The sequence below is a fragment of the Staurois parvus genome, unplaced genomic scaffold (genome assembly GCF_062004578.1).
Source record: "Staurois parvus isolate SC_StPar_1 unplaced genomic scaffold, SC_StPar_1.0 ptg000054l, whole genome shotgun sequence".
Classification (NCBI taxonomy): Eukaryota; Metazoa; Chordata; class Amphibia; order Anura; family Ranidae; genus Staurois; species Staurois parvus.
This window is the reverse complement of record NW_028317850.1, coordinates 507,878-525,213: the sequence shown is the minus strand read 5'-3', so window position 1 is coordinate 525,213 and position 17,336 is coordinate 507,878. Positions and strand designations below refer to the sequence as shown.

Sequence of the window (17,336 nt, the reverse complement as noted above, 5' to 3'; positions counted from 1 at the left end):
TTGGGCAACGGCTCTACTTCATTTAGCTCTGTGACATAAATAACGTCATAGCAAAAGCTGCAAAATACATACTGAATTTATGTCGGCCATACCACCAAGAACTTATAGTGGAATTACAAGCAAAAACAAAGCCAAAGCATTTATGGCTGACCAGAATTCCTTTTGTTATTCCCAAACCTCCCCCAAACTACATACCCAGAGGATTGCTGTACTAGTTCCTGGTTAAGCTTTACTACCTTCCAGACCACCTCTTTGCTTACTGTACAGAAGTAATGAGGCTGGTTCATTGCCTAATGAGCATGCTTGAGATTAAAAGGCGGCAAAAAAAAAAAAAAAGCAGGAAAGACTGATACTGACACACCTCAATTTAAAAAACGTACCTAAAGCCAAAACTGTTTTTATATATTAAAAAAAAAAAAAAAAAAAATTATTTATACTTTTAAAATGGCATTTTTGTCACGGTTTGGGAGACATTCAAAACTTCCAATGACACTTGTTCCACTAACACAGTTTTCTGCTGGTTACTGTTGTGTCTATAGGACAAAAAGTGAACGGAAATCTCCCCAATGTGAACGTTTTGACTTTAGATATAGTTTGGGAGGGCAAAGCAAATAGGAAGTCGCAGAGCTTCAGAAATTAAAGTAAATCAGGAATAGCGTCGAAAAAGCAGACCACCACAGCCAACTATATTTTTCTGTTAAATGATTTTCAAAGCAAACAATCACAAAACAAGGATAAAAAGTAAAAGTTGCATCTAGATGATCCCCTTTTTTCATATTCACACAAAACCCACAGTGGTGCATTTTAAATTTCAATTTTCAGCCATCAAGTAAATATAAGATTGTACTGTGATTTCAAAGTAACCACTCAGCATACTTGGTTTTGAGGTTCTTTTTCAGAGTCTTCTTCTGGAGGGACAGGCTTTGATTCATTGCACGTCATGCCTTCTGGGGATAGCACTGTGACAGACTCAGAACTTTCTTCATCATGCTCCTCAGTATCCTGTACTTCATCACTACCATCTTGGTCACTTACATCTTGAGACTCCAGCTCAAAGTCCTTTTTTGAAAAAGGCAAACAATGTGAATCTCTTATGTTCTGAGAAAACCTTGCTTACCCATTAACTGCAAACGGGTCGGAATTTGTTTGCCAACTTCTCTCAAACTCTGTGGAGGATTATAACCTGGTCCTTGTCATTCCGGTTACCTTGTTGGACATGTTCTTCAAAATGGCATCTTCTAAAAATACTGGATACTTTCTAAAGTACTTTTCAGACTTATAGCTTTCCAATTAGTAAACAGAAGCCATTCCCCCCACAATACCCCTATGTTTCAGGTTTGTCAAACAAAGCTGAAAGCTAAGGGGGAAAAAAAAAAAGAAAGAAAAAAAAAAACTCTGGAGAGATGTTACAAAGCACAGAACAAAATGTAAAATTAAGAATGACCAAGACACTGTAGCACAGTGTAAACAAAGTAAAGCCCTATGGAAATGAAATACTGCCAAGAAAGGACAGTTCATCTTCACCTCTTGACACGTATTGTAACATTTTGAAAGAAATGCTGCTGAAAACACACTTGATTTAGATCTGCTACACTACCTACAGGCAAACAAACATTTTCACCAATGTCAATTGGAATATTATTTTTGTTGGAGAACCCTCTTCTACACTGTTGTGCTCGCAAGGGTTCGAGTTTAATGAATTAGAGCTAAATGATGAGTTGTCATTGGAGTGGCTTAAACTTCAGTTTATAAGCATTAATGCAAAAATTGAGACCCCAGCACTACACTGCCACACAATCAAACAGGGCCTTCCAATAATTAAAGGGAGCCCTATTGGTCTGCAGTAAACCTTAAGACAACTCCTATTTTGACACCAAGCTTGATTGAACAAGCTGAAGCTAGAGGCCAATTGTCTACCATGCTCAGCTGCTCCAGACTTTGCACTCTCCAGTTTTAGTTAACCCCACTGTACCGATAGGGTAGAAAATTATTTTCAACCTACATATCCCAATTAAAATTACACCGTCTAGATAATTACTGGCACAAAAAATAAATAAAAAGAAAGAATACATGTCCCAGGAAGTTTCACCTGCAGTGTAAGAATCACTGCTTTATAAAAAAAACACACCAGAAACAATATATAAAGGATAAAGAAAATAAACGAACTCAAAAAAATAAAGTGCTCAGTGTAGGATTTTTTTTTAGCCCCCCCATGCACACGTGACATTTTGCTAACGCTGGTAATGTTAGCTGTGCAAAGTCACGTTAAAAACGTGAGTTTTGCAGCTTTTAGCGTTTTTGCATTAGCCTTCAGCACCTTATCTTGCTTTGTTTTTTTTTTTTTTAAAAAAAAAAAAAAAAAATCGGTTTGCAGCGTTTTATTGCATTTGTACACCTAAAAAACTCCTCTAGAAACCCACTAGTTTTGGGTGTTATTTTCCTGCCAAAAAACATTGATTAAAGACTATGTGTGCATGGACACAAAGGATAACATGCTGTGGAGTTTATGGACTGTAGGAAAAAAAAAAAAAAATAAAAAAAAGGTCAAACGCCAAAACAGCAGCAGTAAAAACATCAAGTGTGCATGAGAGCTTAAGACAGGAGATTTAAACAATTAGTGGTTAAAGAATACGTAAATCCAACATTTCCTATTCCTGCAATACCATGTATGTGTAAGAAAAAAAGTATCCTGTTCTCCTTGTATTGCTTCCTCTGTGTGAAAACCCTGGTGTTCCTGTCAGTCCCTCTGCTTTCCTATTAAAAATTGACTATACTAGGTATGAGAACACAGACTGGTCAGCTCTCTAGCTGTGCTGGGAACTCCATGTGCTCTCCTCCAAAGATCAGGCTTGTGCTGACTTGTCCCCAAGCTGAAGTTTCTCTCCCCCAGCTCTTTTGCTGCTGAGAACATAGGGTATGTGATCACTTGGGGGAATGGGGGAAAAAAAAAAAAAAAAAAAGTAATTTTAATTTTTTCTGTATTTATACACAAATGTTTTGCCTTCCATTTCTACTTTAAATTAAATGGGTTTGGGCTAAGGGGTGAGAGTTTGAAATCGCTTTACTTGCACTTCACTACTATAAAAAAAACAAAAAAAAAAAAAACACACCACTCAGGTACACGGACCCTGTCTGGACCTTTGGACACACTTCCACAAAACATTTTTGAACAGCTATTAAAAGCTTATATACCACTGCCATTACCCCTTTAGAAATTGAATATGCATGGCAGCCATTGGTAGGCTGTAAACTAGTACTATTGAAACAAACTAGTAACAAGCCATTTGCACTTCTCACCTGAGGTTTAAAAGCATGGTCTGTATGAAGGCCTGAGAAAAACTACAAACAAGGCACTCAGAAGGGCTTATGGAATAAATCATCGCTAAGTGCATAAACACATGCTAACCATTCATTCTTGGGGTTGAAAAACAAACCGTAAAAAAAAAAAAAAAACCACACAAACCTTGATTTAATGTACTATGGGGCTAGACTTAATATCCATATCATAGTGCCATCATGTCTAAAAGGGACAAGTCAAAGCCAAGAAAACTAAATTTCATGCATGCAAGTCCTTAATTTTCATGCACCAGACCAGGGAAGCGGATTATCCACAGAATTCCAATCCTAGAGTTTTCAGGCCAAAACTGAATAGTTCTCCAGCTACAGTATAGCATGGATGAAATGCTGTTGACCTTAAATCTGACTAGGTCAAAGAAGTAAGCTTACATGCCAAAATTACTAGCTAGACCTATTAGTGAGGTAAACAAGACAACCTTACAATTGTATCCACCGATATAAATCGCATGGCTTTAGCTCATTCAATTGAGAGCAGTGTTTACAGCAAGCTTCTGGGGCTCATTCACACTGGCTTGCCCTCTGAGGAGCGGTCCAAACCTGGATTGCTCCTCAGAGTATTTGACAGCCAGAGAGGAGACATTTTACTACCTGCTTTAACCCCCTACACCCTGCATTAGCGCTCCACAACGCTGTGCATTGGATGCGTTTGTGGGGCAATTTTTAGAGTGGTCCCATTAACTTGAATGGATTGCATTCGGCACGCAGTAGCTTCTGCCGAAAGCAGCAGAGGTAGAATTCCTGCTGCAAAGCATAAGTGTACACACCCGGCCATTGCCTCTGCAGTTAAAGAGGAAAGGGTTGGTGGTGAGTGGTTAACACAGCTCAACCATGGGGTTTTTTATTCTCTCCAAACTGGAGGTGAATGGTGCTTTAGAAGCTTCAACAAAGCTTGCCAAAAGTTCTGCAAATGCTTGTGGGGGGGGGGGGGGGAGCTTGCAACACACTGCTTTTATGCAAGCTGAAGTCCTAAACATATCTTGCTTTAGGCTGTCCCCCTCTGCTTATAGGAAAGCCACAAGGCGTGTATACAATTGAGGCAACAAGGTCACTAGAATATTCTGTGAATACCAATTGAAATGAAACCTGGTAAAATAGTGTAACTTGTACTTAATATTTTCATACGTAATAGATCCTATAGGTCTCCTCCCTAACGCCAATACTTCAAGGGAATCCTGCACTGGAAGTCACAGAATAGCTTCTGCGAACCGATTTGCCATAAACAAATTAAGTGCCATATCTCTCCTTTCTCAACACTAACAATACTTTACAACTGAGAATTGGATGAAAAGTTTGTTTCCGATGCATAGCCGACTTGCAATATTTAACAAATATATCTCACTGTGTAGACCCAAATTAAAAATTATGTTTTTCTTCAAAAGAGATGTTAAAACAGACTAGAGCATTTTGTATATAATTTTACCTTAACTAAATCTTCTTCCATAGAAGCCTCACAGCCAGATTCATCAGCCTCTTGTTTCTTGCCTGAAATTTGGAGCACAAAAACCATTAGTCTTTTAGAAAGCAGAATTTAGTGCCAATTACATGGGTGATTAGCACAAACTGTGCATTCCAGCAGCAAGAAACTGCAGATTCCTGGGGCTGAAAAGAGAGGTGTGCGCAAAGAGATGCTGCACCTGCTCAGCCCACAATGCAGGGACAAGCTGACAGCCACTGTTCATGCAACCAGCAATTACCTGTGGTTAGGGACAAAATGATCATGGCTTGATTCAGTGCAGGTAATGGACACTTTTTGCATGCACCTGTCATTTCAGCTGTAGAAATGTAGTGTGTTCTGATCAGGCAAAATGGTAAAGACCTATGCGCTGCTATGTTCCAACTATAGTAATAATATCAGAGAAGAAGAAGATTGCTGCACTCACTACTCTGGTGTACTCTCACTCAAAATTAATGAAGAAAAAAAAAAAAAAAAAAAAGTGGGCACCATCACATCATAAATAGAACCATAAGCTTTGGTGTTATCATCTAGCCACACTCAACACCACGCTTGACTTGTGGTCCCGTTCCCTGCTCACCTTGACCACAGACCTATAAATTATAAAAGGCCAAAAACACGCTTTCTGATCCGTGACGTGTTCCTTCCACGTATTATGCTTCTTTAAAGTCCAGATTCATGCAAAATAAAACGAATATATACCAAAATGCAACACAGTTTTATATAACCAAAAATTAAACGTGTTACTGTATCTACTCACAATAGACAAAATTTATATGCGACTCCGAATTATGGTGAACATATATGCATTACTCCACTGTGCTGACTATATTGTGGCATTTCCCATTACCGGGTAGGATATTGTAACACGTTTAAGTTTTGGTTATATAAAATGGTGTTGCACTATGGTATGTTTGTTTTATTTTGCACGGATCTGGACTATAAAGAATCATAATACGTGGAAGGAGCGCGTCACGGATCAGAAATTTTCCTTATAAACCGTGTTTTTGGCCTATTATAATTTATAGGTCAATGGTCCAGGTGAGCAGGGAGTGGGGCTACAAGTCAAGCACAGTGTTGATTATGGCTGGATGATAATGCAACATATACTGGATTGGATGTTTATTATCCATTAAATTTTTTTGGACTGTAATTTTATGTTTCCAAAGCTTATAAATTCTAATTATGACGGGATAGCGCACACTTTTTTTTCATTTATTTTGTGTACGCTGATCGCCAATGTGAATGCACCTTTAATAGGAAAACTTCAAAATTTAATAATAGCTCCCATCTACCAGGTGTTATAGTCAACTCAACAAGGTGCAGTCAAAAAAAAAAAAAAAAAAAAAAAGGAGCACCTTTCGGATGTGATGGAATTGGATATTCACATCATGGATGTGCAGCTGACAAATCCACAGCAACTGCACGATGTCGTCATGTCAATATGGAACAAAATCTCTGAGGAATGTTTTCAAACACCCTGTTGAATCTATGCCACGAAGAATTAAGGCAGCTCTGAAGGCAAAAGGGGGCCCAACCTGCTACTAGCAAGATGTACCTAATAAAGTAGCCGGTGAGTGTACCTCTCTCTGTACGGTTGCCAGAATAGAGCAAGTTCTTATATTGTATGTAGCTAATGCTACATACAGTTTATACAGCATGTACAGTGGGCGCATCTGTTCGTGAAAAACGAACGAACGTTCAGCCTGGAGTTCAGCTTTTATGCAAATAAATGCTCATATAAGCATAAAAATTCTTTATTACTTTGTCAGTCTTCTACAGTTTGCAGTTTTGATCAAATTATAGCAGGCATTTTGAACAAAGAAGACTGAAAAGATCTGATACACACCCTTGTTCTTCATCAGCTTTTTTGAAGGAGTATCTCCAGAAGAAGTAGAACTTATTTCAACATTATCAGGATCTCCGCCTTCTTCTTCAATTGCCTATAAAGAAAAAAAATGACACCAATGAATAAAAAAAATAAAATAAAAAAATAACCCACCCTGTAATGTGACATTTAATGAAAATAACCTATTGTGGGTGTACGAAAATGATTTTGTGTATTGTTTACGGAATTACTGCATTTCATAAATGTGGATCAATATATTACACAAAATTGTAAACTACCAACATTTTATTCTCCAGGATCTTCAAATTCAGAAAATATACACTAAAGGGGGTTTCACTAAAATTCAGGCCTAAAAATGTGCAATGGCTCCTGCTTCTGTATTTGAGCCAATGAGGAGCGAGAGAGCGCCTTGGCTCACAGGCACATTGCTGGATCGAGGCTTAGGGATGTATTTGGGGGGCTGCAAGGTAAACAGCATGCAGAAGATTTTTTTTTTTACTTTACCGCATAGAAAGCAGTAAGCTAAAACACCTTCTGTCTTTACAACCATCTTAAGCGGCAGTTCACCCCTGGAGAGTAGGAAGAGAAGGACACGCTCTGCTTTGGGTATATGTTACAGAAGCTTCCATAAAAGCACAAAATGTTCCCACATCCTCCAAGACAAGACCAATTTCAGTCTACAAAGATGCAGCATAAAGCCAATGTCACGCTAATGATTTTATCACAAGAATCCACTAACATTTTTGGCATAGCATTCTTGTTAGCATTTGACACTCCGTGGGTGTTTTCCACCTAATGGACGTCTGGTCTTTGCTGGCCAAGTCTACTAACGCAAAATGATCAGATGGACTGTAGGGATGTAGGAGACCACAAGAGGAACCAGAGGTGGAGCAGGTAATTTACCTGCTCAGAAGTGTTGAATACTTGCAGCATCCATAGACTAACTTCATGGAGGCTTTTTAAGACAGGTCAGAAAGGCAAGTGTAGCCTCTCTTTCTTGTATGCCTGACCCTGTAATGAAAGGGTCACTTTAAATTGCGTGTGTATTTTGTACCCATGAGTATTGACCCCTTTTAATTTTAACATAACAAGACAGACAAAAAAGGAGAGGAAACCCAGTGCACTTATTCATGCCAAACTTCATGCTGCTTATGAAAGTGCCCATGCAGCTCCTTTTTTAAAATCCATTCTAAATTTGCCCAACTACTGTTCCACTCTGATCTGGTTGATGCCTGGAGGGAGGCTAACCCAACTTCTCTAGACTATTGTCATTTCTCCAGGGCTCATAATTGTTATTCCTGAACATATACGCCTCCTCTCGAGACTCCTACCTAGAATGCTCACTGCCAAGATAGTCAATACATCTTTGTCTAACCATGACCCTTATCCTACCAGCGCTTTCCAACCAGACAACTAAAATGGCCAACCCACATTGGCATTTAAACAAATTTCTCGAGCAATGAATCTTATTGGCAACATCTCTACCCATTTGAAGCTTTACTTTGAAACCAATAAGGCAGAAGACACGACTCCCACTATTAATTGGGCGGCCCATAAGGCTCCAGTCAGGGGCTTTCTTATCAAGTTGTCCTCTCGACTGAAAAGGGCTCATGATGAATTGATTTTGGCCAAATCTAAAGCTTATGATGCTCTTGATGCTAAACATAAAAAGCCTCCGACCCGGACTTGTTGGCTAAACTTGACCAAGCCCACACAGAAAGTAATGTGTTCCTACTACCAAACAGAAAAACAGCTGCGTTGGGCTACTCATACATTTTTCACATGGCGAAATAGACCAGGTTCCCTATTTGCATGCAAGTTATCCCCTAGATACTCATTTAGCTCTCCCCAAAATCTGATCAAAAAATGGTAACATATCCCAAAGACCCTTGTAAAAACCCTCAGGACTTTCATTCTTTCTATACTGACCTATATCACCAACCCCAAGAAGACTCCTCCCCGTCTATTAGCCGCTTTTTGACATCTCTGACCCTCGTTATGGTCTATTTGTGAAGAAATCCAGAAGGCTATTAAAACTTTAGCTTTACACAAATCACCAAGCCCCGATTGTCTCTCAACCATTATAAAAAAAAAAAAAAAAAATATAACACTCTCTCAGACCTTTTGGTTCCACATACAGTTGCAAGAAAAAGTATGTGAACCCCTTGGGATTACATGGAGTTTTGCATGAATTGGGCATAAAACGTGCTCTGAACGTCATCTAAGTCACAACAATAGAAGAACACAGTCTGCTGAACATAATACTACACAAACATTAGATGTTGCCATGGTTTAATTGCACATAACATGTAAACATTCACAGTGCAGGGAGGAAAAAAAAAATCTGTAGTTGCAGATCAGACCTGCACAACGATCTGGAGTCATTTTGGACCACTCCTCTTCACAAAACTGTTTCAGTGTAGCAATATTCTTGGGATGTCTGGTGTGAATCGCTCTCTTAAGGTCATGCCACAGCATTTCAATCGGGTTGAGGTCAGGATTCTGACTGGGCCACTCCAGAAGGCGTATTCTGTGCTGTTGCAGCCATTGTTTTGTTGAATTACTTGTATGCTTTGGGTCATTGTCCTGTTGCATCACCCATCCTCTGCGGAGCTTCAGTTGGCGGACAGATGGTCGTACGTTTTCCTGCAAAATGTCTTGATAAACTCTGGAATTCATTTTCCCATCAAGGACAACAATCCTTCCAGGCCCTGAGGCAGCAAAGCAGCCCCAAACCATGATGCTCCCTCCGTCATGTTTTACAGTGGGGATGAGGTTTTGATGTTGGTGTGCTGTGCCTTTTTTTCTCCACACATAGTGTTGTGTGTTCTTCCCAAACAACTCAATCTTGGTTTCATCTATCCACAGTATATTTTGCCAGTAGTGCTGTGGAACATCCAGGTGCTCTTTTGCAAACTTCAAACGTGCTGCAATATTCTTTTTGGACAGCAATGGCTTCCTCCGTGGTGTCCTCCCATGTACTCCATTCTTGTTTAATGTTTTCCTTATTGTAGATGTGTCAACAAAAATGTTAGCTAAAGACCTACAGAAATCTCTGGCACATGCTGACACTCTGGGATTCTTCTTTACCTCATGCAGCATTCTGCGCTGTGCTCTTGCAGTCATTTTTACAGGACGACCACGTCTAGGGAGAGTAGCAACAGTGGTAAACCTTCTCCATTTGTAGACAGTCTGTCTTACCATGGACACATGAACATCAAGGCTTTTAGAGATACTTTTGTAACCCTTTCCAGCGTCATGCAAGTCAACAATTCTTGATCGTAGGTCTTCTGAGAGCTCTTTTCTGCGAGGCATGGTTCACATCAGACAGTGCTTCTTGAAACCAGTAAACCCAAAACAGGTTTTTTTTTAAGGGCAGGACAGCTGTCAGCAACACATCCAATATCATCACACTGATTGGAGATAAGGTTGGCTCACTCCTGGCTCCAATTAGCTCTGGGAGAAGTCATTAAGCTAGGGCCTCACATACTTTTTCCTCCTTGCACTGTGAATGTTTACATGTGCAATTAAACCATGGCAACATCTAATGTTTGTGTAGTATGTTCAGCAGACTGAACTTCTATTGTTGTGACTTAGACGACGTTTAGAGCACATTTTATGCCCAATTCATGCAAAACTCCACGTAATCCCAAGGGGTTCACATACTTTTTCTTGCAACTGTATGGCTCTTCATTTTATCCACCTGTGGGATGGAGGAATAGTGCCACATTAGGAGAATAGGGCATATATAAGTGTTATTCCTAAACCTAACAAACATGCTACAGATGTTTGTAATTACCACCCTATTTCTCTGATCAATTGCGATCTGAAGATCCTTACTAAGGTTCTGGCTTTGCGTCTTAATACCTTTCCGGAAACCTACATTCACCAATCAGGGTTCATATGAGCACGTCAACACTGAAACAGATCCATCAGTCTCCAGTGTTGATATCTGCAGTAAAATCTAATTGGGATAATTCCCTATACAGGGAAATATTGTTGTTATCACTGGATCTTCACAGGGCGTTCGATAGTTTGAATGGGAATACCTAATTAACACGTTGGAGAGCCTTTGGGTTTGGCTCCACCTTTATTCCTATATATAAAGAAAAAAATATATATATATATTGTAATCCTTCGGCTCAGATTTCCACACAAGGGTATAAACAAACAGTCTCCTCTTATCAGCTGTGGTACTAGACAAGGTTGTCCAAACTCCCCCCTACTTTCCACGCTGGCGATCGATCTGTTCTCACTCTGGCATTATGGGTATTCAATGTCGCCAACTGGAGCACAACTGTGTCCTGTTTGCAGATTACGTCCTTATGTTCATCTCAAATCCCCAGGTGTCCGTACCCAATCTATTGACTCTACTGCATCTATGCTCAATCTTCGGGACTCTTAACTCTAAATTCTAAAACTACTGCTATGAACGTTACTTTATCCCCTTCAGGAGGTACAGACTCTTCGTGACAATTACAACTTTCAATGGGCTACTCACCCCCTTCTCTATCTGGGGGTTAATCTTACACCCTCCATTGCAACCATCGTGAGAACTACCCCATACTCTTTAAACTGCTTAAGGAGTCATTGGGTGGACTTCCCTTTATCTTAGTTCGGTAGAATTAACTCCATTAAAATGGCTCACCTAGACTACTCTACTTTTTAGGACATAACCGATTGCAGTCCCTAGAGAACTATTAAGATTACAATCTGAAGTTCTTCATTTTGTGTGGGGTAATAAACGCTCCTGGATAAATAAAGCAACATTATACTCTCGGTAGTTCCCAGCCTTACCTGAGAAACCATCGAAAGATCCCGGCGCTGGGCATAGAGATTAGTGAAGCAAACGTGGCTTCCACTCATCTCTATGTCCTTGGAGGACTGGAGCAATGTCACTTCTGGTTCCAGCCATTTTTATTTAAATTTTTTTAAAGCACTAGATCAATGCTTTACATTGCAGAGGAGAGATGTGGGGTCTTAACCCCATATCTCACCATAAAAAAGACCTGTCATTATTTCTTTCACAAGGGATGCATGCATTCCTTGTGATAAGAATAAAAAGTGATTAAACTTTTTTTTTTTTCTTCTTTTTTAGCACTGTCCATTTAAAAAAAAAAAAATATTGTAATGTGCACGTGCTCGCACGTAGTGGTGAAAGCATACATAGGCCACACCCACATATGTAAACTGTGTTCAAACCACACACGTGAGGTATTGCAACAAACGTCAGAGCAAGAACAATATTTCTAGCACTAGACCTCCTTGGTAACATTACATTGCTAACCTGTAGACTTTTACTTCACCCATGGAGATTTTTTTAAGTACCACAGTTTTCACGCCATTCCACGAGCGTGCACAATTTTAAAGAGTGACAGGTTTGGTATCTATTTACTCGCCATAACATCCTCTTTCATATTAAGAAAAAAAAAAAAAAAAAAAAAAGTGGGGTATATATGTTTTTTTAATCAAAGTATTTTTTTTTTCATAAAAAATATATATTTTTTTTTTTTTTTTTAAAAACTGCGCATTTTGTTTTTTTTGCCAAGTTACATAGTCTGGTTGAAAAAAAAAAAAAAGTTATAATCCTATACCCACAGATCCTGAGGCAATCGGATATGCCCTGGATCAACTAACTATAAATGTTAGTATCCAGTTATATTCTGTGTATCTAAGAAAGAATCCAGGACTTTTTTAAAGCAATCCACTGAGCTGGCCAGACCAGAGTCTATTCCACAATTTCACAGCTCTCACTGTGAAGAAATCTTTCCGTATTTGGAGATTAAATTTCTTTTCCTTCAGACAGAGTGCCCCCTTGTCCTTTGTGATGACCGAGTGAATAGCTCTACACCAAGTTCACTATATGAACCACTGATGTATTTATACATGTTGATTATATCCCCTCCTTGATCTCCTTCTCAAGAGAATAAATTCAGTTCCTCTAATCTTTCCTCATAGCTGATCTCCTCCATGCCTCTTATTAGTTTGGTTGCCCTTCTCTGTACTTTCTCCAGTTCCCCAATGTTCTATTTGTAAATTGATGCTCAAAACTGAACTGCATATTCCAGATGAGGTCTTACTAATGATTTGTACCGGGGTAATATGATCTCTCTCTCTGGAGTCTATACCCCTTTTAATACAAGAGAGGATTTTGCTCGCTTTAGAAACTGCAGCTTGGCATTGCATGCCATTATTAAGCTTGTGATCTACCAGAACCCCCAGATCCTTCTCTACCATTGATTCCCCCAGTTGTACCCCCCTAAGATGTATGATTCATGCATATTCTTAACCCCCAAGTTCATAACCTTACATTTATCAACATTAAACCTCATTTGCCACATAGTTGCCCAATTACACAGTGCATTGAGGTCGGCTTGTAAATTGGAGACATCCTGTAAGGACGTTATTCCACTGCACAGCTTGGTGTCATCTGCAAAGACTGATATGGGATTTATAATCTCAGACTCTATATCATTTATTAATATATTAAAAGTAAGGGTCCCAACACTGAACCTTGGGGTACTCCACTGATGACCCGAGACCATTCAGAGTATGAATCATTAACCACTACTCTCTGAATACAATCTTTTAGCCAGTTTTCTATCCATTTACATACGGATTTTTCCAAGCCTGTAGACTTTACCTTACACATTAGTCATGTGTGGGGAACTGTGTCAAACGCTTTTGCAAAATCCAAGTATACCACGTCCACCGCCACCCCTCTGTCCAAGGTTTTGCTCACCTCATAAAAACAAATCAGATTTGTTGGACAACTTCTGTCTTTCATGAACCCATGCGGTCGATTAAAATATTTTTTTTTTTTTTTTTTACAGCAAGAACTCATCTCTGTGGTCTTTTATTAAACTCTCCAGTATCTTCCCAACTATAGAAGTTATAACTAACAGGTCTAAAATTATTTGGTAAACATTTTGACCCCTTTTTAAATATTGGCACCACATTAGCCTTATGCCAATCCAGTGGTACTATGCCAGTCATTTAGGGTCATTAAAAAGTCTCTAAAAATCAGAAACAATGGCTTTGAAATGACAGAGCTCAATTTTTTAAGGACCCATGGGTGTATGCCATCCAGTCCAGGTGCTTTATTTTTGGATCATATCAGTTATGAGCCAATGTGGATCATCTGGAGCTGTGTCAATACCATGCCCATTATGGACAAGAGCTTCTCCATGCTCCTTTGTATACACAGAGCTGAAGGTGGTCTTTCATAAATATGCCTTCTCTTTGTCCCTAGTCACCCACTCTAGATTATTCTGTAAAGGACCTAAATGCTCGAAACGGACCTTTTTACTATTAATATTTTTGAAGAATTTTCTGGGGTTGGTCCTTCTGTTACAATCTGTTTTCAATTTTTGCAGCCTTTATTTCCTTCAAACATTACAAACAATATAACAATATGCAAAAACGATGATAGCGTTCTTTCATTTTTATATTTAATAAAAAGCGTTTCCTATTATCTATAGATTTTTTTAAACTTTGGCCGTAAGCCACATAAGTTTGATTTTTAGGCTTTCAAACTTGTTGCCCATGGGAACATTTGTGCATTTTGAATTTTTGTAACACTACCAGGAATGTTGTCACATTTGCTTGTACTTTCAACCAAACTGATTACATATGCAGCATCATGGCAGTTGCAGATGAAACAGAGGAGAAGATGACAGTATCCCGGAAGAAAAGGATAGGAGGGTTTAGTTCCACTTTAAATGTTGCTAAACCCACTGCTGTAAAATCAGTCTGTATATGCAGTAAAGCATGCTTGTTACATTCACTGTGGAACCTAAGGGGTTAATCCTCTGCATTGTGTAAAAATGCTATTTGAGCCTGACTTCTCTGATCCTCCCATTCTACTAGTGTCTCCCACTTATATCCTGATGAGACATATTGTGTGGAGACACTGCGCATGCTCAATTTGGTATGTAGTGCTAGAGGTTTTTTGTTTTTTTTTTTCTTGGGACAGTGCATGTGGTCAGCAGAAGACCTATCAGCACAGCCCAGATAGAGGTTAGAGATTCTGCATCTTCCTAGAGAAAACTCCTCCTACAGGCTTTAACCAGTGCTCTACTGAACACTGATAGAAGTCACAAGACTGCTGATGAGAAAGTATTTAGCAGTTTATATTTACTAAAATAATTGCATTTACATGTTCTGTGTACCGTGGGAGACCAAATAAAGTGTAACTAAACCCAGAACCCTTCATTCACTATAAGTATAATTTACATGCATTTTCAGTTTCTAAAAGATTCCTCCTCTGCCTTCACAATTGAAAGTGTCCCCACCTTAACACTCTTCATACTAAATGCTCCCCGGAAGCTATGGCATTCTGTAGGAGACTCCTCTACTGCTACAACTCTGTGCTACAACTGTACATACAACATTCATAGTGCCACACACATAAGCAGCACAAGAGGGAGACAGAGAAAAAGCCATGCCTCTCCTTTACAGCGAGTCTGTATCCCCTTTGTGTAGTGATGCTCTCTCTTCCTCTGCTCACGAAAGTGAGAGCAGCAGGGGCCATTGGCTTCTGCTGCTGTCAGTGAAGTCCTGTGTGAAGCAGGTGACGGGACCGAGCTGTGTTGTAGCACCAGAAGCAGCTTCCTTTGGTGGCACACTGAGAAGAGGTGAAGCCTAGAGCATCAGCGAGGGACCCCTGCAGAGGTTTTGGCCACTGTTTAATACCACAGGTATGTATAGCATGTTTGTAATGAAAAAACAAAAAAGAATTATGTTTTACAACCACTTTAAGCCTGGTGTGCATGAGGCCTAACTTCATAAAAAACTTCTATTGCCTACTCAAAATCTCCAAATTCTTTTTCACTGCTATGATCCAACTTCCTGTCAAAGCGGCGGAACATATTTCTGCCTGTTGCCAAGATGGACTATGGCATGTGCACAGAGCAGTGTACATAACTGCAACTACAGTGCACTGCTCATTCCAAACAGGAGACTGGAAGGTTACAGGGGACGTTACAATGAAAGCAGAGTAACAAAAACAAAGAAGGGAAAAAAAAAAAAAAGAAAAAATAAGAATTTCTGTAGAGCCGTCTGGAGATTTCAATCATCTATGGGCAGGCTGACTGTAGCCAAAGTAATTGCACAACTAGCTTTTAGGATTTTTCATGCAGCTAGCAAAAATCACTGTGTGCAGAGACGCCTCCCCCCCACCAGCCAGAAGAAAGCAATAGTTCCACCATCAACACTAACTGTGCTGATGGGGGAAACGAAGTCGAACGACTATTTTTCCTGAAACCTGTAGTTGCACAAATAAAGCTCATCTATGGCCGGGTTTAAGAAACTGATTAAAGCCCATCCACATCTGAATTTTCACATGACAGATAGGACAGCCTAGTCACTTGAATGGACTCTCCCATGTGTGCCAAGGAGGCTCCCAAATCTTTTCCAATGTTGAGCTTAGCATTTTTGTTGGCCACATTTTCACAGTTTGTTAGACTATTTTGAGAATATTTTATACAAATATAGTAAACATATCACATGCTATTAATCCTTAATGGCACCGTCACACATTGTCTTTGCTAAAAAAAAAAAAAAAAAATTAAAAATCCTAATAATGGTGTAAATTGGTTTAAGTCATGGCTTGACAAATTTGCTTTGGATATAGGAGACCGCTAAAAAAAAAAAAGTTAGGAGGAGCATTTTTTTTTTAAACCACTTCCCTATTGGTTACTATCGCACCCTTCCTGCCCAGGCCAATTTTTAACTTTCAGCTTGAAGCCCTGGTTCACATCTGTGCGGCCTGCGATATGTAAGGGCACAAGAACCCATTCATTTGAATGGGCTCCCATGCCAAGGGACACGCTGGGAAGAAGTCCCTGCACTACTTTGAAAATCGCAGCCCGTACGGGAACCAAAGTTCCCAGTACGGTTGCGATTCCCAGTGCAGACAGCATACCATTAGAATTAAGAGGGTCCTGCATTCTTTGTGTGGATGGTGCGGCTGCAGGTATGTGTGCAGGTCCCGCAGCGGCGCCACCCGCACAGATGTGAACCGAGAGTAAAGGAAAAATTGTGCGGTCATACAACACTGTACCCAAATTAAAATGTTTCTCTTTTAAATCACCACTGGGGTCATTTATTACTAAAATAAATGAAGACTAAAAATAAAAATAAAGGCAGCACTGATGGGTCTCTGATAGATGGCCACACAAGCGGTCACACCACCCGTTCCTGCTCAGAGGTGAGGCTGGGAGTCTCCCTGGAGCGTTAGGTGTCACGGACAGCCGCACAGGGGGACGCTTCCTGCCAGCTCTGCTCCTCCTGTTCCGCCCCTCCTACTACTCTACAGACCAAATTGCCCATAACCCGCCCTTCACATTCCCGCTGATCTCAGCCCTCACAGCGCCGCTCCTCCCTACCCCCTGCCCTCACACACCAGTGACACCTGCAGACAGCCCGCAAATGTTGAGCCTGGCTGCGCCCCCTTATGCTACATCACTGGGGCTGACAACAGCCCAGGCGCCAGGCCATATTTTCAACCTGGCACCTAAAATTTGTCAAGCCCTGGTTTACGTGAAAGTGATAGAGTCTACAAATGGTGGTATATATACACTGGAATTCATTTTTTTTTATACTAGTAATGGTGGCGATTAGTGACTTATAACGGAACTGTGGCAGGCATTCTGACACTGGGTGGGAACTGACTAC

At 40.0% G+C, this 17,336-nt stretch overlaps 1 protein-coding gene across 4 annotated transcripts in view; it reads right to left on the bottom strand.

The window, feature by feature from the left end:
* The window catches only part of SLTM (SAFB like transcription modulator), a 114,586-nt gene that overhangs the window by 65,341 nt on the left and 31,909 nt on the right, over positions 1–17,336 (bottom strand). For 3 of the 4 annotated variants that reach the window (XM_089667675.1, XM_089667676.1, XM_089667677.1), the window contains exons 2-4: positions 6,660–6,753; positions 4,778–4,839; positions 877–1,059 (exon numbers count right to left, since the gene is read on the bottom strand). In XM_089667675.1, the coding sequence (XP_089523801.1) occupies positions 877–1,059; positions 4,778–4,839; positions 6,660–6,753 (339 nt within the window). The remainder of the gene's footprint in view (positions 1–876; positions 1,060–4,777; positions 4,840–6,659; positions 6,754–17,336) is intronic. The other variant, XM_089667678.1, reaches the window with a different exon arrangement.